Source organism: Euprymna scolopes, chromosome 35 (genome assembly GCF_053919585.1).
Source record: "Euprymna scolopes isolate OS-2025 chromosome 35, ASM5391958v1, whole genome shotgun sequence".
In the NCBI taxonomy this organism is placed as follows: domain Eukaryota; kingdom Metazoa; phylum Mollusca; class Cephalopoda; order Sepiida; family Sepiolidae; genus Euprymna; species Euprymna scolopes.
In genome coordinates, this window is record NC_136516.1 from 27,860,659 (window position 1) to 27,888,456 (window position 27,798).

The 27,798-nt window shown below is 31.5% G+C and overlaps 1 protein-coding gene across 2 annotated transcripts in view; it reads left to right on the forward strand.

Moving 5' to 3' along the window:
• The window catches only part of LOC145259763 (xaa-Pro dipeptidase-like), a 64,777-nt gene that overhangs the window by 26,886 nt on the left and 10,093 nt on the right, over positions 1-27,798 (forward strand). For both annotated transcript variants that reach the window (XM_080117501.1, XM_080117500.1), the window contains 11 exons: positions 7,699-7,826; positions 10,126-10,189; positions 14,307-14,354; positions 14,550-14,611; positions 15,267-15,311; positions 20,727-20,802; positions 21,638-21,684; positions 22,726-22,794; positions 24,358-24,435; positions 25,027-25,175; positions 26,551-26,735. In XM_080117501.1, the coding sequence (XP_079973627.1) occupies positions 7,699-7,826; positions 10,126-10,189; positions 14,307-14,354; positions 14,550-14,611; positions 15,267-15,311; positions 20,727-20,802; positions 21,638-21,684; positions 22,726-22,794; positions 24,358-24,435; positions 25,027-25,175; positions 26,551-26,735 (951 nt within the window). The remainder of the gene's footprint in view (positions 1-7,698; positions 7,827-10,125; positions 10,190-14,306; positions 14,355-14,549; positions 14,612-15,266; positions 15,312-20,726; positions 20,803-21,637; positions 21,685-22,725; positions 22,795-24,357; positions 24,436-25,026; positions 25,176-26,550; positions 26,736-27,798) is intronic.

Consider the following 27,798-nt stretch of genomic DNA (forward strand, 5'->3'; position numbering starts at 1 on the left):
GAAGTAGGTAATGTTGCTTTTAGTTGAAATTGGTACAAAACTTAAGTAGATAACGTAGGTTTTTAGTTGAAATTCAATTTTTCGATTTTTGTTATAATTCTAAACAAGCAACAAACATTTTGAATAATAAACATTTCATTCCTACGTTATCTACTAAAACTTTTATATAAATAAACATTTCATTCCTAAGTTCATTGAAATACAAAACTAAAACTTTTATATAAATAAACATTTCATTCCTAAGTTCGTTTCAAACACAAAACTAAAACTTTTCTATAAATAAATATTTTGTAATTTTGATGCAAATTTATGTATCTGTAAATCAAGCAGTTGTTGAAAACCAAGTCAGTCTCTCTAATCGCTAAAAAGGATTATTAAAACACAAATGCGTCAAATGTTTTGTCAACAGGATCAAAATCAAATAATTTATGCCCCCCCCAAGTAATACTGCGTAAAAAAAAATGCTATTCATTCCCTCTATACTTATGTTCACCTAAAAGAATTCTAGTGAGCGATATTAATGTTAATATCGACAAGACTATTTTATATATATATATATATATATGACAAAATAGGGCAGTAAAATTACAAATGTATAACACCAAACATTAATTTATTATGAAATGTTTAAAAAAAAATAGCTATTCTAATTAGGCATTCAAATGATCGTGTTTATATCATTTACTAGTACTATATATATTTTTAAAATATTGATTATCTTATTGATTTAAATATTAGTAGTATATATATTTTTTGAAATATTGATTATATTATTGATATAAATAATAATAATAACCCGTTTTGATAAATATAAATTTCACATTTTTTATTTCGATAGATGTGTGGGTTGTCTCAGATAAACCAGTTTCATCTTTTAATAAGATAAGAGTGTCAAGATGGCCGATCTAATCTCATGATTCACGATGATACTTGACAAAGTTGATTTGAAATTTTGTTATCTTCAAGTTTGGATATCAGTTTCTGCATTAAGTTTATGTCAGTGTTTTTTTGTTTTTTTTATTAAAGCTCTTTTGAAATCGCTAACAATCACAAACGATATTGAAACTCAATACTTAAACAATACACCTATAGCATACTAAAAAAATATGTGACCCACTGAGTCACCCATTGTGACTATCTTCCAAAGAAAAAGGGATTGACGCTTCATACTGGTGTTATCAACTTTATTCAATAAACACCGTGAAAATTACAAAGGTAGAGATAACATTCATGATTATCGTGTTGCCTTTTTGCTAGAAATAGTTGGAATGAAAAAGAGACACTATTTTTCCCTTGATCGCATTTCCATTTCCTGTTTGAAACACAAGGTTTGCAGTAAATAAAAGGTAACACAAATTGATTAAGTACACTTACAATAAATTTTAGCTTAAAAAAAACATGCTAGATAAGACATGTTTTTCTGTGTAATTCATTATTGGTTGTGAATGAAAAACAATTGTCAGTTTGAATAACATTTGTTCTGTTGAGTGTCATCCTCCACTTTATATATTCCAATAATAATCTGCCAACTTCCAGAATAACATCACCGCTTATCAAGGCCCGGAGGCCACTCGAGGATAAGGGTTATTGAGTGTACAGTAGTCAATGGGATAATTTCTTAGTAATCGTTAGTAGTAAAAATCCCAGCAGCTTGTCAAAACATGGAGCCTCCCCAAGACGAGAGCCATCCATTTCAATTGATGCCAGATGGGGATCAGAGCGTTGATGATGTTAAGATATAAGCTTGGTTTTAGATGCATTAAAAGTAACCAGCCACCTCTTCCCTCATTGTACTACGTGCTCAAGATCAGAGGAAAGAGAATCAGAGAGATCTCAAAAAATAATTACATGCCATATAAAACCTGTTTCAGTGTAAGAAAAATATTCTGATAAAAAATCTGACCTTTATTTCTCGAGATTATTTTTTATGGATAATAAATCATATTTTATTATTATTTATGAATAATAAATCATATTTTATTATTTTTTATGAATAATGAATCATATTATATTATTTTTTATGAATAATAAATCATATTTTATTATTTTTTGGTTATGAATGCAAAATACACAATTGTCAGTTTAAACAAAATTTTTTTTCTCTTAACCTTTTTCTGTTGATTGTCATTCTCCATTTTATATATTCCTATAAAAATCTGCCAACATCCAGGATACCATTTTCTTTTAAAAGGTTTCTCCATCACTAAAATATCCTGATGCAATCTCTTGCCATTTTCATCACTCACGTCACTAAGATTCTCCTGCAAAATTCTCAAAAGTGACAATTAAAAAAAAAAAAAACATACCTAATTTAACAAAAACGAAAGCCAGAAATAGATTTTCAATGCCATTGTGCAACTAAAAATGGCCACAGGTGTTGTTTTTTTTGTTTTTTTTTGAGTGTTGCACAGTGTCATCAAAATTATTCCAATAACTCGCTATTTACATAAAAATACAATAGAAATGTATATATTAATAATAATGTATAATTCATAAAACAGTCCATTTAGTGATTTTTACAGTCATTGAGCTCTCTGGTTAGATTGTTTAAATTGGTGAAAAAAGTGAGTTTGCAAAACCAGTTAAATATAAAAAAAAATGAAAAAAAAAAGAACAATTTAAAGTTATTCTCTTTCTGTTGACTCTCCAGCTATGGGTTAAATAGTATTACTTTTCATTCATGATGGACTGTGCGATAATGTTCCTCCCCCCTCCACCAAGAGTTAGGAAGTAAGAACAAATAGGAAATAAGTTTATCAGCATAGCAATGGAGATGAAGTTGTTCACCAGGATACACAAAAGAAAGCTGAACTGGGGTTGTTGGTCGAGGTATGGTGGACAAAAGAACGGATATCAGTCAATGTATTTTAGAGGTAGTTGTAGGAGTGGTAATGAGATTTGCGAGAGTTTATGACAGTCTTGGGTTTGCAACGGTTGAAGATAGTTGTAAGTCGGACACAGTTGAAGGTAAGTCGGACACGTCGTGGCTTGAACCAAATTGAGAGAACTTTGAAAGATTGAGATGAGCTGACATCAACAAACACGGCTTCAACACAACGAAGACGAGGAACTGAGCATGTAGAGTATCGATGGTGTCACACACACACCTAGAGTGCAACTGATATTTGTAGAATGAGTTTGCGTGTTTTTGTGTTTTATTTTACGGGGAAAGGGAGGACGTTCCGAAAGTAATGCCCCCTATTTTTTATTCCACCTGAATGGATCAGAGGGAATTGCAAATTCATTGTTATGATGACCTGAAAGTTTCATCTCTCTGTTACAGATATTGACGGTAAGACAATATAAGAAAACAACCTTTGTCATAGACATGCGTCAGAAGCAGAGATGCACCATTGAATTTCTGTCAAAAGTGCATGGAGAATGGTGGTGACTATGTAGAAAAATAAATTCTGCAGCAGAAAAAGTTGCTTGTTTTAATGGTACTACTCTCGTCTTTGTAGATCTTCAACTTTTTGAGTTAAAAAAAATAGGTTTTACTTTTGAGATGAATTTCATATGACAAAGCGTGCTCTGGATGCTTATGCACAGCCTTTGTTCATCGTTGGCAAAAGTGCATAGAAAATGGTGGCGACTATGTAGAAAAATACATTTTGGAACACAAAAGGTCGCCCATTTTGATTGTACCACTCCCATCTTCATAACTCTTCAACTATTTGAGTTAAAAAAAAAAGGAGGCTCTACTTTTGGAATGACCCTTGTATATTACAGAAAATCTGCATTCGATACTTTTGGTTATGACTGACACAAATGACTGCTGCAACACTTGATCGTAACTTTATTCCGAGTTAATATCCATCAGTGAGGGGGGGGGTGACCGTAACAAGACGATTGCAGTTGAGGTAAAAAGGATATTATATTCGTGCAGTTAAAACAGAGATGCCACCTGTTTAACTGGAAAAATGACATCGATCCACTTTATTAAAATGTGAAGATCACTCGAACAAAACGAAATCAATACATCCGTTCAATAAATAAAAAAATATGCAGCTGGAAGTTGCGTTGGTGACAATCTTGAAATGCCATTGCAGTTGAGGGTGTGTGGGTGTCTAAAGGTTTTATTCATGGATTCGATTTCTGATCTAGCAGGAAGCGACTGGCTACAAATTAACCAATGTTTTCTCTTCAATCAATTCCTGTTTGCAAGGGCTTCCCACCATTACTGCAGGACTGCTTCCCTGCTGATTACAACTTGCTCGTCTTCAAGTCTAATGTCAACAAATTCTTGTCATAAACGAATCCATAAGTGACCAAAAGCAGTTCATATTGTTGATCAATGTTAGTACTCATATAGTGTTCCTCATCTTTTGGCAATCATTTCCGCATAGCATAAACCATTATCCTCAAGTATCTCTTACTGTTCGTATGTGGTTACCCAAATAACAAACAAAAAAAAATATTTTCAACTTCAAAACTTTCCGACTTTCCTTCACTCTACTCATTTTTTGGCAATGACAAATAAAGATATCCAATTTTTTACGATGTAAAAAAATTTTTTAAAAAATATCTGGAAAAAAAAACTGGTATAGTTAAAAAAAAAAAAAGAAAAAAGTGTGATAGACTGGGCTGTTGTGATGAAAATTACCTTTTTGTCAGGCTGTAGTATTGGTTTTATTCACCTTCAAGTGGTCCACCCTCCCAAACCTTACCTTCTCTTTCAGAAGGTGTTTATAGCTAACTGCCTTCACCAGGGAATGCTGACAAGTCTGGCTATGAATATTTATGGGGTCAGGGTGCACCACCTCTTGTGTGTTGTCTTAGGTTTCTAACGTTTCTAACTTGTGTCACACCTTCCTGCATTGGGAAGGAAGTAAATACTAAGAGATTGTTTGGCGGTGGCATTCTTTTCCCAAACCATTTTTCCAGTTGAACGCATTTTGATATTTCAGTAAAAACAAAACGAAAAGTTTTGCTGCAGAGAAATATCTTTGACAACCAGTCTAACGGAGACTGGGTCATTCTGACGGGGATGACCTTTTTATTCTTTTTTATATCAGGTTGTGGTATTGGTTCTGTTCAGCTTTAAGAGCTCCACCCTCCCAGACATTACCTTCTCACTTTGGAAAGGAGTTAGTTTGTAGCGGTCTGAAGCACCCTTGTAAATTTTGAAAGGCCAGAGTGCATCACTTGTTGCACGTTGGCCTATGCTCCTAATTTTCCGAACCTTCTCATATTGGAAGGGAGATGAATACTGAGAAACCGTTTGGTGGTGGCACTCTTTTCCCAAATGTTTCAAATAGTAACATATCCCAAAATTATGGAAAATGATAAGGTAGAAAATTAATTATTCATGAAAATAGTTCCGATAAGGGGGAAATACTTAGTTACACGCTGAGGTGGACATATTGGGTCACTTGACATAATCAAAGGATAAGTAAGTATAGCAGACAGAATTTATTAAGAAAACAAAATAATTTATTTTTTTTACTGTTTGAATTTAAAATTTTTTTTTTTATAAAATATAACTGATTGAATTTGGCATTAGATTTCCGAGAAATTGAAAATTTAATTACCTCCCTTGTTAACTCTCCAATTCAAATTGGAAGATTTTGAAACCAAATCGCTAGATTTCACAAATGTCTTTTTCATGAATAATTATTTTTCTACCTTATCGTTTTCCGTGATTTTTTTTTTATATGTTACTCTTTGCACCATGACAATTACATAGGTACCAGTTGTTTTACTTGAAATTCAGTATTTTTTCTTTTATTTAAATATAGAAGCACCAAAGTGAACTTTCTGCTTTTGTTGGGAGGAGGGGGGGGGCTCGATGGCGATTTTTAAAAAAATTTTATTTTATTTATTTTTGTTTTTTCTTTAATTAGTTTAGAATTCAATCTTTTGTTGTAAAAAAACAAAGAAAGCCGTCTCCTTCCTTACAATAATTTACCAGTCCTCGACACTCAGTCCAACAGAGACTCAACCATTGTGACGGCGATGATCGTTTTTTCTGTCAGGTTGTGGTATTGGTTCTGTTCAGCTCTAGGATCAATTTTTAGCACTACCATAGTGTTCCTCATCTTTTGGTTGGCAATCATTTCCGTCTCGTTAGCCATTATCTTCAGGTAGTTTCAAAACCAGAAATTTTTTTCTATTTGATAATTTAAATTCTTTTAAATTTCGATAGGTCACCAAGTAATTCATTAAAAAAAATTCTTCTTAATAATTAACAAAATATTAAAATGGTTGATATGAATCGAAATGCATTCTGCTTGAATTAATTTTATAATTAAATTGTTTTTTAAAATAGTATTTTTAAAAAAGTTGATTTTAATAGTTTATGCTATTGTGTTTTTAATTTCAGTAAATAATCTATTAATAGTAAAAATAAAAAAAATATGTATAAGTTATGCAGAGACAAAAAACGTTATTGGATATCCATTAGTGTGTGATGGGGGGGGGTTATTAGTAAGACCCCGTGGTGTAGTGGATAAAGTACTTGATAAAATTCAGTTACATTTTTCTGTAGGTTGAAGGTTTAATCCTCAGTGCAGGTGACACTCAAAATATAATTGCAAATTATTTAGGATCAATCATAGCTGATGAAATGACAGCATGTTATCCTCCTGAATTAAATTAAGGGTTCCGTCCAAATTTTTGTGCAGATTCTGGAGTTCAACCAGATGCACCTGAAGAAGGTTGAAGATTACAACAAAAATTTTGTGAAAATACCATTCAAGATGAGAATAGTAGTCCAAATAATAAGGCTTTAAGTTTCTATGGTTCATTCCTCCATTTAGTAATTTGGTACTTGTACAGTTTAGTCAAGACATTAAAAAATGAAAATATCGAAAAAAGGTTATATTTCACGTATCCGTTATGAAACTAAGTTCTCAGAAAAAAAATTTCACTTAATTTCATCAAGTAGTTTTTTTTTTTTTTTTTTTTTTATATCGAAAAAACAATTTGTTATGATACCGAGCAAAAGGTTCGATTTTTAGGTAGAAAAGCTAGACTTAAAGATGGGGAGGGAGTGTCGGTGCTTTACATTGAGTTATCTCCCCATGGCATGTTGTTCAGCAAATTTTACAATGGCTGACTTCAACATGCTCTCATTAGAACATATTTTTTTTGCTGTAAAAAGAAAAATACTCAATCAAATTAAATGAAATTTTTTTTCGGAGATCTTCAGTCCAAAACGGATACGTACAATATAACCTTTCTTCGATATTTTCATTTTTTAATGTCTTGACTAAACTGTACAAGTGCCAGTAATTTTTTTAGGCCAAATGCTGTATGTGACAAAAATCTCTTCAAATAAATCTACAAATCAACCAAATACACATGATTTCAGCATAAAGTGATCGTAAACAATTTGCAGTTGTATTTTTGAGTGTCACCCGCACTGAAGATTGAACCTTCAACCTCTAAATTTTACTAAGTATTTTCTCCTGCGCTCAAAAATACAATTGCGAATTACTTAAGACTTCTACCCAGTCATGGCTTATGGAACAAGAACATGCTACTCCCGTGGATTCAATAAAGTGTTCTATTTAAAATTCCGTGCAGACACCCGAGTTCCACAACATGCACTTGAAGAGTATTGGAGATTACATCCACCAAAATGTTGCGTAAATGCCACTCAAGATGAGAACAGTCGTCGGAAGAATCCAAATAATACGAATAATCAATCCTTATCTTCCAAAACATAATGTTCTCTTTTCTAAAATTTTATTCCAGGAATCTTATTTCCACTGGGCCTTTGGTGCTGAGGAACCTGATTTCTATGGAGCTATCCATGTTGACAGCGGAAAAACAACCCTTTTTCCACCAAAACTGGCTCCAGAGTATGCTATCTGGATGGGAAAGTAAATAGCTTTTTTATTATTATACTTTTTTCAAGTTATATGAAAAATAATTTAGTTTTGCATTAAAAAAGGGGGAGATAACTCATACTGAATATAATTATCACTAAAAATAACAATAAAAATCAATATAACTTTTTATATGTATTTGGTCAGGCTCCTTGTCCAATGTGACTCTCTCTCTCTCTCTCTCTCTCTCTCTCTCTCTCTCCAGATTTCCCTGTTTTCCATCAATTGCCTCAGATTTTCCCGATCACAGTTGGCGTCATATGCAATTTGCTGGATGGACGTGGATCTTTAAAAGCAATAAAATTGCACATAATTTCAACCAAAGCTTCGTAGTGTAGTGGTATGTGCATCCGATCATAAACTCTATGATTGTGGGTTCAAGCTTCAACATATTCAGCCACGCTGATGAGACATAGATATGACAAAATAACTGTCCGTGTATAACTGTTTTATATATAAGCTTTTAAAAGAGTGTTGTAGTTTGCTTGAAGCATTGTGTGAGACGTCAATTTTTTAAGGCGGTGACAATGTAATTCTTGAATGATGACACCGTTTGATACGAAACAACTGTAAATAGATGACAATATTGAAGAATTTAATCATTTTCGATTGGATATTTATTTACTAACACGGTGTTAATCTATAAATATAAAAGCGAAAATGTATGTATGTATGTGTGTATGTGTGTTCGCTTTTTCTGTATGTCTACAAAAGGCTTTTTTCAGAGAAGCGGTCGCTTGCCTGACAACTTTTTAAAACTTAAATATATAAATCATATATAAATCGTAATATCTCACAGTTAACAACGAAGCTCGCCTGTCTATTTAATTTGCTTGACTTTGGTAAGATAAATATTCAACATTTGTCGCTCGCCGCATGTGGGTTAGTCTTTTTCCTATAACATCTTGGGAAGCGTTCCCGCAGTAAATGAAATACTATCCCGCAGTCAAACTTGACCTCATTAACTCATTAAAACGGGCACCTGCCAAATCCAAGTAATTAAATAAATTCAAACGTGTTTCCGTTAGCATCTCGCGGTGGGGCAATGGTTAACGTCACACATTTTTTTTTTTTTCACACTTTAATTTACAACTTTGCCTCAACGGTTCGGGTTCGATCCTCATACTTACTATTTTTTCTTTTTTTTACCCCCCGCCCTGGAGTTTCCACACACACCTCCAAACACCCGGGCAACGCTGGGTACCCCTCGCTAGTATATAATAAATCAGGAAGGCATCGTGTCATATTTTGTTTTTGGCGTTTCCTTATTATTAGTCACAAGTAAAAACACTTTGATGTATTTACGTATCATGCAATCATATCATGTATTCTCACCAAAACTCAGAAAAAAATGACCGAAAAAAAATTGTGTAAAACATTTATTAAAAATCAAAACCTGTCTTATCATATTCTTTTGATTTGGCATTAATAAGAGTGGAAGTACCGGTTGCCAAAATGACAGACTGCATTACCTCCCTTTGTGTTTAGAGTAAATTTGATAATCTATAATATAAATCTCATCTGTCTGTTTAAATGTATGTATGTTTGTTTGTTTGTTTGTATGTCTGCCTAAAACTTTTGACAAAGGCGACAGATTTTCACGAGATCAGTATCATTTTGAAGCTCGACCCTTCGGACGACAAATATCGAAAAATTGGCCAAAAACATTAATTCCTTCACCCTCAACTAGGCACTTTTCTGCAAAAAAGGGTCGCTTTTTTCGCTGATATTTTCAAAAGTCATCCCTTCTTTTTGATTGACTAGCCTTAATTTAAACCTTCGCCACTTCCAGTTTGGCGAGACGTGCAACAGCAAAGACGTCACGTTTTTTTTTTTACACATTCTTTTCCTCCTTCGCGGTAGGGGTTCGAACCTGGCTGCTTACTAGCACATTTTTTTTTTTTTTTTTTTTTTTTTTTTTTTTTTTTTTTTTTTTTTGCTCAACACACACCTCCACACATCTGGGCAACACGCCGGGCACCTAGACTAGTATTAATAAGACAAAACTGCAATTTATGATAAAATTGATTTTTACTTGTAATTAATCTTCTACTCAATCATTTTTTTGTTGTTTTGGTGAAGATATTTATTTCTGCATGACAAGTAAGTACCCAGAAGTGTTTTTACTTGAAATGCAATTTTCACTTGTGACTAAAACTATATAAGCACCTTGTTTTTTTTTTTTTTTTTGTTAAATTAGCCATTTTTTTTTAAAATTTAATTTAGCTTTTATTTAGATAATGTTGTAGACAGGTGAAATGATCTAAAACTGAGTTTGACTTTTTTTTTTTAGATTGAAAACCGAGGCCGAATATAAGGACCAATTTGAAGTCGAGGAAGTTCTCTTCGGAGATCAGGTAAGAGGATTCAAAATGGTTTCTTTTTTTTTTTATTTTTTATTTTTTTTTTACACTTATCAAGGCCCGGAAGCCACTCAGGGATAAGGGTTATTGCAAGTACAGTAGGTTAGTGTGGAGATTTGATGAGGTGTTTACCTAAGGGAGCGGTTCATTAGGAATTTGTTAACGTTGGACTTGAAGACATCCTCTTTTTCCAAATTTTCCGTGTTCTTTGCTCTTCTTCATCCAGTTTTGGTATTTAGGATGCTGTGAGTGTCCCAGACTGGGGTAGGGTGGAGGACCAGACAATATCTGATGCCTGTTATGTAAGCAGTTTGATCCACAGTATTGGCATTCACAGCATGGTTTTGATGCATTCAAAGAATGCCTTCCTTGGTCTACCACATCCTTTAGCATCCAGGTTATCTAAACATGTTATGGAGTTGATGCAAGAGGCCGCACTCTGTACATGGCGGAAATATTAAGTGTGTAATCTCCTGATTAGCAAATTTATAAGAAAGCGTATTACAGAATATAAATTGAGTATAGTCAAACTGGTGTGAGGCAAATGGCATTAAAAATTGCCAAGGAATTAATTTTTTTTTTATTTAAAAATTTAAATGGATTCAAGATGTGATTTTATTATGCATAAAAACTACCTTGGTCTAGAAAGATTTCTGCTTTACTAACCAAGGACAGAAAAGATCAGTGTTCTAAATTTTCCATTCTAACATTTGTTTATAACTTAGTAAAAATTCTACACAGCCACTTTGTCCAGCACCTCTCATCCTAAAACTGAAACATGTATGGCGTATTGTTGTCACATTTAGGCTGGTGCATCTGCTAGTAGTCTCTTACTCCTGGACAGCGTTCCGAAGAGAGTCACTAACCTAATAGGTCCTAAACTGTCAGCTAGGCTTCAACCTCTCTGCCACTGATGAAATGTTGCAGCCCTTTACTGTTTTACAAGTATTTTAATGGTATATGCTCCAACGAACTACAAGCCTCTGTATCCCCTTGACATAAATACCCCTGATAAACCCGACAAGCAGCAAAATCCCACCCCTACACAGTAGAGATCCCTAGATGTCAGAAAACCTACTTTAATAGTTTCTTCCCCAGAACTACTAGACTTTGGAATTCCCTTCCGGATTCTTGCTTCCCTGACTGTACTGACATGCAGAAGTTCAAGTGTAATGTAAACAAACATTTTGCTGCTCAACTCCCTACATAGTATCCCTGCAATTTATTTCCCAGATAGTAGCCCCCTACATCAAAATGGCACCGTGCCTTGTTTGGGGTGAAAATGCAATAAAAAAAAAATCCTGTTTTTCAAAAAATGGCGTACTCAAGGTTGGAAGACACAATCTCTTCATTTATTTGTTAAAAAATTTTGTATCTTACATAAGAAATGAATATTTAATCTTCGCTCCCACCTATTTTTCTTAAAATAAAACTTTCCCTTTATTAAAAATTGACCTTGTTATGAAAAAAGCAAACAACTCAAATTTTTTTCTTATTTAAAAATTAAAATGATTCCCCAAAAATATTTAAAAATTAAAATGATTCCCCAAAAATATTTAAAAATTAAAATGATTCCCCAAAAATATTTAAAAATTAAAATGATTCCCCAAAAATATTTAAAAATTAAAATGATTCCCCAAAAATATTTAAAAATTAAAATGATTCCCCAAAAATATTTAAAAATTAAAATGATTCCCCAAAAATATTTAAAAATTAAAATGATTCCCCAAAAATATTTAAAAATTAAAATGATTCCCCAAAAATATTTAAAAATTAAAATGATTCCCCAAAAATATTTAAAAATTAAAATGATTCCCCAAAAATATTTAAAAATTAAAATGATTCCCCAAAAATATTTAAAAATTAAAATGATTCCCCAAAAATATTTAAAAATTAAAATGATTCCCCAAAAATATTTAAAAATTAAAATGATTCCCAAAAATATTTAAAAATTAAAATGATTCCCAAAAAATATTTAAAAATTAAAATGATTCCCAAAAAATATTTAAAAATTAAAATGATTCCCCAAAAATATTTAAAAATTAAAATGATTCCCCCAAAATATTTAAAAATTAAAATGATTCCCCAAAAATATTTAAAAATTAAAATGATTCCCCAAAAATATTTAAAAATTAAAATGATTCCCCAAAAATATTTAAAAATTAAAATGATTCCCCAAAAATATTTAAAAATTAAAATGATTCCCCAAAAATATTTAAAAATTAAAATGATTCCCCAAAAATATTTAAAAATTAAAATGATTGCCCAAAAATATTTAAAAATTAAAATGATTGCCCAAAAATATTTAAAAATTAAAATGATTGCCCAAAAATATTTAAAAATTAAAATGATTCCCCAAAAATATTTAAAAATTAAAATGATTCCCCAAAAATATTTAAAAATTAAAATGATTCCCCAAAAATATTTAAAAATTAAAATGATTCCCCAAAAATATTTAAAAATTAAAATGATTCCCCAAAAATATTTAAAAATTAAAATGATTCCCCAAAAATATTTAAAAATTAAAATGATTCCCCAAAAATATTTAAAAATTAAAATGATTCCCCAAAAATATTTAAAAATTAAAATGATTCCCCAAAAATATTTAAAAATTAAAATGATTCCCCAAAAATATTTAAAAATTAAAATGATTCCCCAAAAATATTTAAAAATTAAAATGATTCCCCAAAAATATTTAAAAATTAAAATGATTCCCCAAAAATATTTAAAAATTAAAATGATTCCCCAAAAATATTTAAAAATTAAAATGATTCCCCAAAAATATTTAAAAATTAAAATGATTCCCAAAAAATATTTAAAAATTAAAATGATTCCCCAAAAATATTTAAAAATTAAAATGATTCCCAAAAAATATTTAAAAAATAAAAATGTAAAATAGTTATTCCTCTATAAAAGAAAAAGGTTTATATTTATTCAAATTTAAATATAAATCGAATAATTGTTAAGAATAAATACATTTTGAAACGACAATTGACAACGATTAGAACACAATATCTGCATTTATAAGCAAATGCAGAGAAAGTTAAAAAAAAAAAAAAGTAAAAAAAAAGTAAAAAAAAAAGCAGCACCCTACATTAAAAATAAATATTTAATATACCCCATTTACTTAAAATAAATCGAAATTAAAAATCAACCTTGTGACAAAAAAAACAAAACAAATGACTTGTGTTTATTATTTCTTTGTTTACTGATGTTGCATACATTGAAAGTAAATCAGTGTCGAGTGAAAGATGTTTGTTTTGTTTAATTCATGGGGTCCTTAAAATCCAATTAAAATTTAATTGATCCATTTAAATTTTTTAATGCAAAAAACAAAAAATCAAATATGTAAAACGCTTTTAAATTTTAGGGGTTTGTCTTTATCGCACCAACTTGAAATCTATATTTCTCATCCTAGTCTACATATGTTTTTATCTTTTTTTTGCTGTTTTTATTTTTTAATCCTACTAACTACTTAAGACCCCCCCCCCTCCTCCCACCAAAAAAGACATTTTGGATACAAGCCAAAGCTTTATCCAGTTTTAAGGCTCCAATTTGGGGATTATCGAGTCACCCCCTAGCTGCCATCCTTGCGTATATTTCTTTCTTGTTTTGCTGTTTTTGACCATATTTCAAACCCTACAAACTGCTTAAAACCATACCACCATCACAAAAAAGATATTCTGATTATGACCCAACGCTTCATCCAGTGTTAAAGCTCCAGTTTTGGGATTTTTAAGTCAATTGTTAGTTGCCATTTCTCACAGGTTAAGTTTGACCCAGACTCTGAGTACCTGTCAAGCTATTTATAATAATAGAGAGAGAGAGAGAGAGAGAACTCGCTCTTTCCTATTTTTGCACCTTTTCTCTCTCATTCTCTCTTTTTCTTTCCTTCTTTTTGTTCTCTCTTTTAGTATTTCTTTTCTTTCCTTTTTTCTTTCAATTTTTTTTCTTTTTTCTTTTTTCAGTCTTTTCTTTTTTGTACCCCTTCTCTTTCAATTTTACTATAAAATTTCGAAACCTCAAGTCTATTCTTGTTTTAAGTAGAAGATAGTCTTACGACTCTCTTCTACTTATCACTGTATATATTTTTTTTTTAATGTTTTTTCAGATTGCTAAGTTTTTTCAAACTGCTAAACCTTCCATGATCCTAACTCTCGTAAGTCACATTTTTTTGTTTTTTTTTTCTCTTTGATTTTCGTAAAAAAATTACAATTAAATTAAAGTTGGTATTTCTTGGCACAACGTAAAGGACATTTTCGAATTGTCATTGAATTAATTGCAAGAATTTTCATCATTTCATTTGTATTTTTTCAGTTATTATTTTAACATTCCTTTTTTTTTCTTCTTCTAGTATGGCTTAAATACGGACAGCAACAAATACAGTGAACCGGCTACTTTCGAAGGAATTGATCAGTAAGTTTTTGAATCTCAATAATCCTGTCTTTGCAATAATCATCTTTCACTAGCGCGACCTGTGGAAATTCCACACCGACATCTTTCATTTAAAATATATTGCTGCTAATTATTCTGCGGATGTTCAGCATGAATGAAGATCCGCGATATTATTGTAGTCTTTTTGTTAAAAGTATTTATCTAAGTAATCTGGTTAATGTGGTGTCAGAATATATCTGGTTATTACAGTTTATCTCCGATATCATTACAAGAATCTGTGACATATTTCTATTGTATGGATGCCCAGTGCAAACAGAAACCCCACAATATCATTAAACCATCTTTAGAACAGATACTACTTTTGGATCCTAGCCAGAAGATCAAGAAGGCATATTTTAGCTTCACATATGACCCCAAAACATCATTTAAAAAAAAAAATTTTTTACATAAATTTTTTTTTTTAAATTGCGTCTTCGATGATTGGGGGATGCTATTTATTAAAAAGGAGAATAGAAGGTGGTAAGATACTCTTCACTGCATAAGTATCTTTTAGCCAATTATAAAAATATAGAAATACTTAATTAGCAAAAACTTTTAAAAATTTTTATTTTTAATGTAAGATATTAAAGATGTGGGATAGAACTTAAATTCTAAATAATTTTAAATTCTTTTCCAGATTCCATGTCAACCAAACTATTCTGCATCCAGAAATTACGGAATGGTAAGTAATTTTACTCATTTGAAAGGGGGGGGAAAAAAAGTAAAAGGAAAAGGTAGTTAGTTTGAAGCATTGCTGATAAACATGTGAGAGTATAAGAATGCTGTTAGCAATGCAGGAAACCGTGTGTTGAAGTGATGTATGAACAAAACAAACATATGAAGGTTTGTAGATTTTAAAAAAATCTTCGGTTATAGTCAGCTAATGTACTTCCTAACTTCCAGTGTGTCTGTTACCGGAAGTGGTGACAAGGCAAATTTAGTATTTCTATTGTGAATCGATTTATTAAAACAAAATATAAGAAAATGACATTATTGAAAAATATACAATAAAAATTAACAAAATTATAAAAAGATAAAAATATAACACAATTAGTCTTTATTTGCACTTTTAATAACAAAATTTAAAAAGTAAAATTTTTTATTTTATTTGAAATTTTATAAGAAATATATGTTTATGAAATTATAAAAATAGCATTATTTTTTAATTTATATAATAAATATATGTTTATGGAAGTAGAAAAATTAAATTATTGAAATCAAAATAACAAAATTTCAAACATTATAAAAATGTATCCAATATATAATATTCCCCAAATAGTTGGTTTTGATTCTCCACCACTGCAGGAATTCTTGCCGAGGACTATCGAAGTTTGCATCATTAGTCCCTCTCACAGCTGTGAATTTAGCTTTTAAGCCACACCTTACCAACTGCTGCATTTTACTAAGTTCGAAGTTTTGTTTAATAAGTCTTTTATTACTGTTTTTGGTGATACACAGTTCTGTGGCTGGCATTGTTTCATAAACTAAATAGTTCATCACTTAAAAACTTCTTTCTTAGAATTGCACACATGTGGAACTCTCTTCCGTTTACCTGCTTTCCAGCTGACTACAATATGGCCGTCTTCAAGTCCAATGCAAACAAGTTTTTGATGAGCTGTTCCCTTTAAGTAATCCAATTTACAAAATTTACACTACTAATGATTACTATGATATTGTCCTTTTGACCAATGTACACTCTTTAACCCTTATCCTCAAGTGGCCTCTGGGCCTTGATAAGTGGTGATTCCTTTATAAAAAAAAAAAGATTTTTAAATGTGAATATTTCTTAAAAAAAATAGAAGAGTGCAAAAAGTGTTTTCAATAATTCTAAAAAAAAAAAAATAATGTCAATAATTCTTTTCAAGACTGAAAAAACTTTTCAATGATTATTAAATAAAAAAGAATGAGTGGAAATATGTAGAAAAAAAAAAAAAAAAGTCATGCACAGGGGAAGATATGGACAGGAAAGAAAAAAAGTGAAGGAACTGATTTGCTTTGTCACTGCTCCTGGTAGCTGCCACGCCAGAAGTTAGGAAATATGTTATTTGACTATTACCAAATTTTCATATATCTATTTGTTTTTCATAACTGATCACAAATACAAATCAGTAAATCTGAACTTACTGTTTGATATAACCGAGATGGTAAATGTCTTTAATATTTTGAGAATAAAATCTCTTTTTCAAAAAAAAAAAAAAAAAAAAAAAAGGAAACCAAATTAAAAACCAATTTTCTTGTGGCACTACTCCTGGCTTCAGATAACGTATTTTGACAACAGTAATGTCTTTAAAAAGTTCCAAGAACAGCACTAATAATGTAAATATATCTAAGTTGATAAGATGTTATGAATAGGTCACCAATTAGTAAGTGCTAACTTAACGGCATGATTTTCTAAATGAAAACAAGAATACATGAATTAATGAGACAAGCATATGTAAAATATATATAAAAATATGTGTAAAATTTCGGGTGTATATATGAAATGACTCATGAGAGGAGTTAAATGATTCTCGTTTCATTAAAGAATGACTTACTGTCTCTTTCCCTCCTCTTTGTCTTTCTCTTAATTTTGACTTTCTTAGTTGGAACTGATTTATTGGCTTGATTAATCTGATTGTTTTCATAAAAATGCCCGCTTTTTTTTTCTTTTTAGCAATATTAACTTATTGAATATTTAAAAAAATTATTTTAACTATGTTTTTACTATCAGGTTGATGCAAAAGTTGTTTTTTTTTCTTGATTTATAGAAGGGACACAAAGCCAATGATCATTCAAGTTGTTTTAGTTGTTTTGTTTTTTTTTTTCATTGGTCCCTCAAGTTGGAAATTCATCTCAATTTCAGCTTTTTTTGCCATTTAAGCTGACGAATAAAACTCTGATTTTAACTCGCCAATTTTCATTTGTTTTTGTTGTCCCATGTTATTGGTAATGTAATAGCATGCTTTTCTTAGGGATCCAAATTTTCCATTCTTTCATGAAATTCTGCTTTTTTAAAATCCCCAAAAAGTGTATTTTCCACTTAAATCTTATGATGTAAGTTTTCAGCTTTCTTTTTTATTTATAGAAATCTGATTTATAAAAAAACAAATTTTTTTAATCGGATTTTTTAAAATATTTTTTTTAAAAAATCTGATGTAAAAATTTTTTTTTTTAAATCTGATTAAAAAAAAAAAAAATCGTAAATTTTTTTTAAAATCTGATTTAAAAAAAAAAGTCGTAAGATTTTTTTTTTTTTCAATCTGATTTAAAAAAAAATCCAAGTTGATTTTTCTGCTCATGAAATTCTCTCTAAAAATCTTAATTTTATCCTGACTTGAAGTAATTCATAATGAAGGGGTGGTGGGTAATGGAGTTAAATGACTTTTGTTTCATCAAAGAATGACTTCTTGTTCATTACTCCCTCATATGCACGTAGCACTGCTCTTTCTTGATTTTTACTTTTTTTTTTTGAAACTCGTTGAAGTTGTTTTTCATAGTGCCATCTCTCCACACGCACACACACACATGCATATCTCAAAGCTTTTTGATTTTTTGGCCATTGTCTTCACACACGTATTCAGATGTTGATTTCCACTTAGCTGATAAACCATGGACATCTCTAGCTGATCATTCCTGGAGGGTGAAGTGGGTAGGTTATGATTGATGAGTGAGGAGATGGTTGATAGGCCCAATCTGTACTTCGAAAGTTCTACTGAAACGAGGATAGAGAATGGAACAGATGTCAAGGCAATTTCAAAGCATTGTTCTCGGCAGCAGCTTTCCTGTCATTTTCATGTTGGTAGGTACCGTTATAAACAGAGACTCGCCATTTGGTTGTAAGTGAAACTGTCTGCTCCCATAATAACAGGTCAACATTGAAAGCCTTTAGTGATGCCTTTAAAGTTTCTTTAAATCTTTTCTCTGGATGGCATAAGAGTGCTTGCTGTGCTGAAGTTCACGAAACCAAAGTTTCTTGGGTATTTTGTAATCTGACATGCAGGTTACATAACCAGCTGGACTTTCATCAGGATGATAGGGATGTTTGGGAACCATAAGTGATGACTTTTATGTCTGGTATCCTTTCCAGTCAAGCAGTTTCCTCAGCCTAGTGGTTTGGAAGTAATTAAGTTTTCTAGCATGCTGTTGCTAGATGGTCTACGATTCACATCCATAGAGTAGTGGTGAGTACAACAGTTTTATAGACCTTGATTTTTATCATGGAGGTGATGTTTCTTCTGCCCCATGACAGCTCATGAACCATGATATGGATTCACGTAACTGATTTTGGACATCTTTATATCTACTATCATAAAGTGTAGTGACTCTTCTCAAAGTATCATTTTCACCTCTGCTTATGATTTCACATCTGTCTTTCCAATTTATGACATCACAATTACATGTTTTATCCAAGTCACATCCTTTCCTCTTTATAAAATAATATACACTGTACGTATTCTACTTACCCCTTTCCCAGGAGGTTAGGCACAAGGTCAAGTGTGGGTTTGATGAAAATGTTTCTGTCGAATGAATTTGATTCAAACTTGGCACACCTCCCAAAGACACCCAGTTTTAGCTAAACCGCCATCTTGTCAAAGGAAGCAACAAGAAAAGGGGAGATCACTCTAACCAAACTTCTTTTTATCTATAGACAAGAGATTTACAGTCAGTTTAGCCACTGTCACTTCCAACATACACTTTATTTATATCTTTGTGAAATTTTTTATTTTTAAATAAAAATGATTATACCATTGTTTTATGTCATTTATCTCTTCTCTATATAAATAAAATGAACTCATTTTTTCCCGTCTGATTTTGACATTAATAGGATTAAAAATCAAGATATTTCATGCAAATATAATATGCACAAACGGCAGAACAATATCTGAGGTGTGTTATAGGCTTATTATTTCTCAAATTCCTCGATAATCTTAGATTTCTATACTTTTTCTGCTGAGAAGTCACGGCCAAAATCGGTTAAGATCAATGGAAGTGGTAAAATATTTTCTCTAATAAATTCCTCCTCCCCCTGCCACCACTTAACACCGTTTGGGGATCATTCACAAGGAACAGTTGAGAAGAGAACACCGGTTTGGCTTTGTAGTTCTTTCATGTGAAGTTATTTAAAATCACTAAACTAAGCTGCAGTGCTCTGTGGCGTAGTGGTTAGCGTGCTGGACAATTCACATTATATTTTCACGTTCGCGCCGACCTACCGTAGTCATTTTTTTTTTTTTTTTTTTTTTGCCTAAACAACTGGAATGGACTTTTCTTGGTGGCCGAACTGTTAACGTTGCAGATGTTTTTTTTTTTTTTTTTTTTTCACATTTTATTTTCCTACTTTTACTCATGACTCCGGGTTTGATCCTTCCTACTTACCTACCATAACATTTTTTAAAACTCTCTCCCCCCCCCCCGTCCCAGAAACAAACACTCGGGCAACGCCGGGTACCCCCGCTAGTAAAAAATAAATCAAGTAATTTTAGCTAGAATATATATATTTTTTTTTAATAAAAAAAAAAATTCCAGATGACATTCAATATTAATGTTCTTGAGCAATATTGATTAAAGTGTTTAGTTCTGTTGGGGAGTATTATCCCTACTCCTTAAAAGACAGCATTCATCCTAGGGAAGCTGAACCGACTTCCTCTGAGAAAGAAAATGTCATGGAATATTAAATTCGCAAGCGGTCCTCCATCGCATGTATGTTCCGCCCGGGGTGGGAGATGATAAAGTTAGGTTTTTGAAGTCCTAACAGGGAGGTGTCAAAGTCCTCCTACATACAGCGCCTAGTATTCCCAAATGGTCCACCATCTGATACTGACCAGGCTTAATATTGCTGATCTGGTGTGTTCACATGATTATGCTTTGTTTATATGAATCAAAAACAAATTGAATTTCGATCTGGATAAAATATTGGTTCAATAAAATTTATTTAAAATACATTTTTGTTGCTTGAAAAAAATATCATCCAATCCGTGTTGAGTGTTGATGGCTGTACAAAATATTTAATTGAATTTTTAAAACATGTCTAAATTTGTAAATCCATAAAGTGCTGCCATTGTTTTATTCATTAGATTAACATTTTATGATTAATTTGTCCAATTTTTATATTTTTTAGTCGTGTCTTTAAGACTGACCTTGAATTGGATGTCCTTCGTTATACGAATAAAGTGTCAAGTCAAGGCCACAAAGAGGTAAGTGTGTTTAGACTTTTTGCCTTTGGATTATGCAAGCTGATCGCATTGATTATCTCCCTTTTATTGAGTTTTCGTCATTTATTAGTGAAGCATAATTCTTATTCTTATAAAAATGAATACGATAACAGTGTGTTTTATTTGGGATGCAATACAGGTGCCAGCATTCACGACCATCGTTTCAAGCAACAGGGAAACCACTTCAAGTAATTTTACAAGGGGAACTTGAAAATTTACTCCCTATTATTAAATGCTCGTGAAACAACAAAAAAAAAAAAACTAAAAATAAACAAACTAAAAAGACGATTTTAAAAAATAAAAAAAATTTGGGTGCTTGTTAAGATATAGTCGACAAATCAATTTTTCAAATATATCACTTTAAGCAAAAACAATATTACGTATTTGTCATGTCAGAAAATAGTAATATATCTAAAAATTATGAAAATTCATAGAGTAGAACAACTGCAAATATTTTACAAAAAAAAAAAACACCACACTTAAGATGGAGAAAAAAAACACCACACTTAAGATGGAGAAAAAAGCAACACATTGAAGATGGAGTATATCTCTGAAATATATTTGTGATAAATTACAAACAAGTAAAATATTTGTTTATTTTCCTAATATTACGTTGTGATTTGGCTTTCAAGCGCACTTGATGCGTATTTTATTTATTCAAATTAAAACGTTTCTTTAATGGACGCACACCCTTGATGTTTGTTGATAGATAAAATGTTGCAGGATGATCACGGCCTGTGCATTGAACACACAAATGCACGTTCATCTGCAAACACGATTTGAATTAATTTTTTCTTTCTTTTTTCTTTGACTTCAGGTGATGCGTCAAATTCTCCCTGGCATGTACGAATATCAGTTGGAAAGGTTTGGCAGAGTTTTTTTTATTTCTTTTTGAAGTAAAGATGTTTGTTTATATTAGTGATCTTTAAAACCAACGAATTTCAGGTGAAAACATTCGTATTATTTGGATTCATCGGATTATTGTTCTCATCTTGTGTCATTTTCACGTTTTGGTTGATGCAACCTCTGACCTTTTTCAGGTGTATCTTGTTAAACTCGACAATGTTTCTGATGAACTCGAGAATTTGGACAGAATTTCGAACGGGACCCTTTATTTATTTCACATGGGTAGCATGTTCTTGTTCTGTCAGCCATGACTGGATAGAGGTCCTAAGTAAGAGGTTCAGTCGTCCACACTGAGAATTGAACTTTCAGGAGAAAAAATTCAGAAACGTGTTGTGGCAAAATCAGTATAAAAAAATTACAAAAAATGATCCATTAGAAAATCTGCTAGTACTATTTTTATTTTTTTACAAAAAAAAGACAGATACAAGCGATCCGCCATTTTCTATTGAAATTATTTAGTGCTTGTGTAGATTGGTGAACTTTTAAACAGACACATGTCAGGTGAAAACATTATTATGTATTTGCGTGTCATGGTGAAATTAGTATAAATTACGAAAATTACGATTCAGTAGAAAAACAAGTGAAGCATGCATGGTCCCCCGTGAGTGCACAGTGAACGAGGCGTAAAAAAAATGACTAAGTTCAGCATCCCCCCCCTCCATTTAGTCCCAAAAGTCCCCAGGGGACGTCAAATCCTGGTGAAAATGAACAAACAGTGCAGTTTTAGGCTTTAACATATGTAAATTTGAGTTCTGCACCATGCAAAAAAAGAAATGACTAAGTCCATCATTTCCATTTCTTTGTAAACAAGACAACCATTTTAGTTTTTTGATAATAGTTGCAAAAAAAAAAAAAAGAATGACTTTGTGATCCTGTGAAATTTTAAATGAAATTTGGAATATTTAAACTGTTGAATAGAAATCAAAAAGTCGATTTAAAATTCTTGTCAAATTTTTATGCATTAAAAGATTGCTTTCTATTTTTTTTTTTTTTTGCTAGTATATTCCGTCACTTCTGTTATTATTACGGTGGAAGCAGATTCCAGTCTTACACGTGCATTTGTGGAAGGTAAGCCCATTTGATTTGTTTGGTAAAAAATTCTATACTCCTATAAGATTTTTTTTTTTTTTTTTTTTTTGTGTATTGATATTCATATTGAAAGCCCTTTTTTCTATTTACAAAGAAAATACAACTGTGTTATATATGGATCGTGGAATTGCATTCATCTACAAAAGATCTAGCTAATTTGCATATTCTTTTAAACATTTAATTAATTCCCTATTAGTTTTTTCGGTTTTCATATAGGATGATCATCTTTAGTTAACTATTACGTGTAATTATATTCATGCAGATATTCTACATGATTTATACTTGCATAATATTTGCGTAAAAAGGTTATAGTGGTGGCGTACGAGGCATTTCTTTTGTTTTAATTTTTTAAATCATCATTATTATTGCATCCAATATAATCTATATATATATAAAAGCGAAAATGTGTGTGTGTATGTATATATGTATGTTTGTATGTCTCACAAAAACTTTCCACACATGTCACGGATTTTTGCCAGATCGGTATCATTTTAAACTTCCAACCTTCGCCCGACAAATATAAAAAATTGGCCAAAAACGTTAATTCCTTCACCCTGAAATCAGTAGTTTTCTACAGGGGAGGGGGGGGGTCAGCAAAAACTGTCCTCACATGACGAGTTCGCTTCTACGCATGCGTCATACAACATTGTAACCTGATTTACTTTAAATATTTGTAAAAGCGACACAATTTTGGCGACATCATCTTAGCTCAGTTGCTTAGAGCGCGGCCTCATTATCTAAACGTTTTGGGTTCGAATCGTGGTGTGAGATGTCTTTTTTTTTTTCTTTTTTTTTTTTCCGATTTTTTTTTAAATTTTAATATTGAAGCAGGGTTATTTAAGCCATTTTTCATGTGTTTTTCACCTTCGTTTTTCTGGGTTTTGTTTTTTTTACTTTGCTTATTCTTAGGTTTTCATTACCCCCCCCCCAACCCCGGCCGACCACACACATACCGAAAAACACCCGAGCAAAGCCGGGTAACCCCCGCTAGTCTATAATATAATTCGCACTGTTTGTATGTCTGCCTAAAACTTTTGACAGAGGCGACGGATTTTCACGAGATCATTTTGAAGCTCGATCCTTCGGACGAAAAATATCGAAAAATTGGCGAAAAACATTAATTCCTTCACCCTTAACTAGGCACTTTTCTACAAGGAGGAGTCACTTTTTCCGCTGATATTTTCAAAAGTCATCCCCTCTTTTTGATTAATTTAAACCTTCGCCACTTCCGGTTTGGAGATGGACACAATGGCAAACACGTCACGTTTTGTTTTTCATGTACTTTTCCTCTTTGCGGTACGGGTTCAAGCTTGTTTGCCTGCTACCACATTTTTTTTTTCTCAACGCACGCCTCCAAATACCCGGGTAATGCCAGGCACGTATAATAATAGATACGAAATCTGGCGAGAGATATGTTCAATGCTTGCCAGTAAATGTAAAATGGATATAAAGTGAAGATGATGATGATTGTTTTAATTTACCGTTAATTTTGTTAAACTTTTTTTTTCTTTTTTTCTTTTTCTTTTTTCTTTTTTTTTCCAGTGGTGAGAATGCTGCTATCCTCCATTACGGCCATGCTGGAATGCCAAACAGTAAATTGATCAAAGATGGGGATATTTGGTAGGAAATGCTTTTTATTTTATTTTTTTTTTTTTGTGCTTCTGCATTTATCGACCCACGATTTCCACAAAGTTACTCTGGTGTGCCCAGTAGACGACAGGAATAATTAGAAACAGCCGGGCAAGCATTGTTTCAAAAGACACAAATTGTTACCCCCCCCCCCCCCCCAATGTTAAGAATGACAACGACCACTGAAATTCATAAATATAGATTTTTTTTTTTTTAAAGGTCATCACTTATCAAGGCCCAGTAGCCACTTTAGAGTTAGTGTTAAGGGTTAGGTAGATGGTGAGACGATAAGATCAGTTATGGTGGAACTTGGGTATGGCTAGATTATCTAAGAGGATAGCTCAATAGGAATTTATTTAAAATTTATTTTGAAGACAACCATGTTATAGTTAGCCGTGAAGCAGACCCATGACATTGTGTTCCACAGGCAGACAATTCTAGGAAAGAAACTTTTCATTTAGTTTTAGGCACAGATAGTGTAGGAAGTTGTTGTTGGTTTTGATTCGAAAAGTTAACGATATTTTACGCTAAATTCTTTTCTTAATAAAATTGTTTGATGTTGTCTTTTTTTTTTTATACCAGCCTCTTTGACATGGGCGCTGAATATGGCGGCTTTGCTTCCGACATCACCTGTTCGTATCCAGTGAATGGGAAGTTCACGGAAAAGCAGAAAATCATCTACAATGCTGTCTTGAAGGCGAACAGAGAAGTTTTGAAGGCCGTCAAGCCAGGTACGCTTTGCATTTAAAAAAAAAAATTAATATTTTGCATGTGACCAAAATAATACCCGTCCTAGGACAGGTAAAATTAACTCATTTTGCATAAATTTTATGTCTTCCTTAGTTAAAATCTAGAAGAGTGGTAGTGACCCATGTCACAAGTACGTCTAGTTATATATATATATATATATATATATAATTATTCCAGGTTTAAAATCTTAGTTTAAATATATTTTTCACTATTCCAGTCAGAAATAAAATTATGCAAATAAATAATCAAATAAATTTATTACTCTTCTCGGCCCCTGAATTTTCTCCAAGGTCAATCGAATTCTCTGTTTATATGATGAGTCTGTCGCTGACCTATTTTGTCCCCTTCCACTGCGATATGCATTTAAAATTTTGTCTCCTTCATTACCCTCTTTTCTCTCCCTCCTCCTTCGTCTCTTCATTAGATGCTGTTTTATTTCTGTGCTTTTATGTTTTTGTTTTCTCATTTTATCGTCTTATGTTTTCTTTTTCACTATTACTTAACTTTTAATTTATTTTGTTTTTAATATCATGTAACTGCTCTCCAGACAAGGACTCCTGTGAATTTTGCTTCAATTTTCATTAAGGACTTTTGTAAAAGTAACATCAATAAAGTCTCTAGTCATTTAGAACTAGTTGACTGAAACATATTCATGAACGTGTAGCTAAATGTTTATGTAAAAATAAATAAAAAGTGTATACATACATATATATATGTGATGAGAATAAAGGAAATAATATTGCGACAAGATGGAGAGAAAAAAAGGAACAAGCCAAGTTAAATGTTCATTAACGTTTTATCAGGATGATTAAATTGAAGAAAATAAAATACCAATATTTGAAAATATATTTGTTGCGAAAAGTATGACTTTGTTTTATTTCAGAACAAAAAATGTTGTTGATATTTCAAAATATGCATAGCGTTGTGGAGTGAGTGTGACATTTTTGTTTTAACATCATATAGCGTTTTTTTTTTTTTTTTTTTTTTAATAAATATGGCCGTTATAATTCAAATGTGGATGCGTAATTGAAATGAAATGAGTGTATGTTTGTTTCGTTATTTATTGACTGACTATATAAATATTAATTATGATAGTTAATATTTTTTATGGTGTGAGTTGACGTGCGTCTAAATTTAAATTCTGTTCTTTTAATATGAGTTCATTTATTAAAGGCGATAAATTGTAGAAACCTGTGTTGTTTCATTGTGTTTGAGATAACAAAAGTTTTTAGCAAACATACAAACACACGCACACAGACATTTGCCCTTTATATAATAAAAGAAGATAATTTTATTCAATTAAAAATCACAACAAATCTTGCAATTTGATTATTTTGCCCTTTTTTATATTTTTAGGTGTGAATTGGGTTGATATGCACAAATTAGCCGATCGAGTTCAATTGGAAGAGTTAAAGGCAGCCGGATTACTCAAGGGTGATGTGGACCAGATGATGGTTGTGCGTCTGGGTGCTGTCTTTATGCCGCACGGACTCGGACATTTTCTCGGCATTGATACACATGATGTTGGTGGCTATAATTATGTGAGTCTAAATCGGTTATTTTTATTTTTGTTGGTTTTTAATTTGTTGTCACTGTTTTTGTATGATCGGAGCTGCTAATGACTCAAAGTAAATTTTGCTTTTGAAATAACAATGATTGTTGGATTTATTGAGTTCTTCTTTGATTGCAAAGTTTTGTAAAAAGTGAAAACTTTTTATCTTTAATCCATTTTTTTAAAATTTATTACCAAACATTTTTTGTGAATATAATATTACGTCTGATTAAAATTACAAGGTAAAAAACTAGCCAGAAGACATTCACAAAATGTCTAACCACAGTAAAACAAAAACTGATAATACGATAAAAAATATGTGATGGTTGAGAAAATAATGCCAGATATTCTATAGTTATTTTATATTGAAAACTGAGACATCAGTATTGCCAATATATATCAGACTTGGGTGCAATATTTGATTATGCGCGCGACGGATTTGCTCTTTTAGTATTTGTACTATTTACTCAGACTATAGTTTTTATCTTGAGTGTTATTTTCACATTTTGGCCTATGTAACCTTCGACTTTCTTCAGGTGTCTCTTGCTGGACTCGGGAATCTGTATAGAATTATAATTATCCTTCTGATCCTAAAAAAGAATCATCTTTTTTTTCCAGCTTTCCATCCCGTCAACTTGTTAGCAACATATTTACAATAAAGAAATTGGAAAATGCGTATCTGTTTTTCTAACATTTATTAATAAAATAAGTTTGTATGTTTTAAAATTAATAGGAGTAAAGAAATCGAAAATTATTCTAATTAGGTATAAGGAGAGAAAGAAACTACCAGCCGACTGTCAAAAGAACACCCTCCTTCTTAATAATCTCAAATAGAGAGTAATTTTCGCACCCCAAATTCATTCCCTAGAAAACAGATTATTTTTATTAAACCAGTCGAAAATGTTCCAAATAATAATTGCTTTAAAAAATGGTCAAAGGTTTTTTTTTTTAATCATAAGATAAATCATAAATTTTTTAATCATAAGATAAATCATAAATTTTTTAATCACAAGATCAAACATGAAGAGATTAAAAAATATAAAAATAACAAA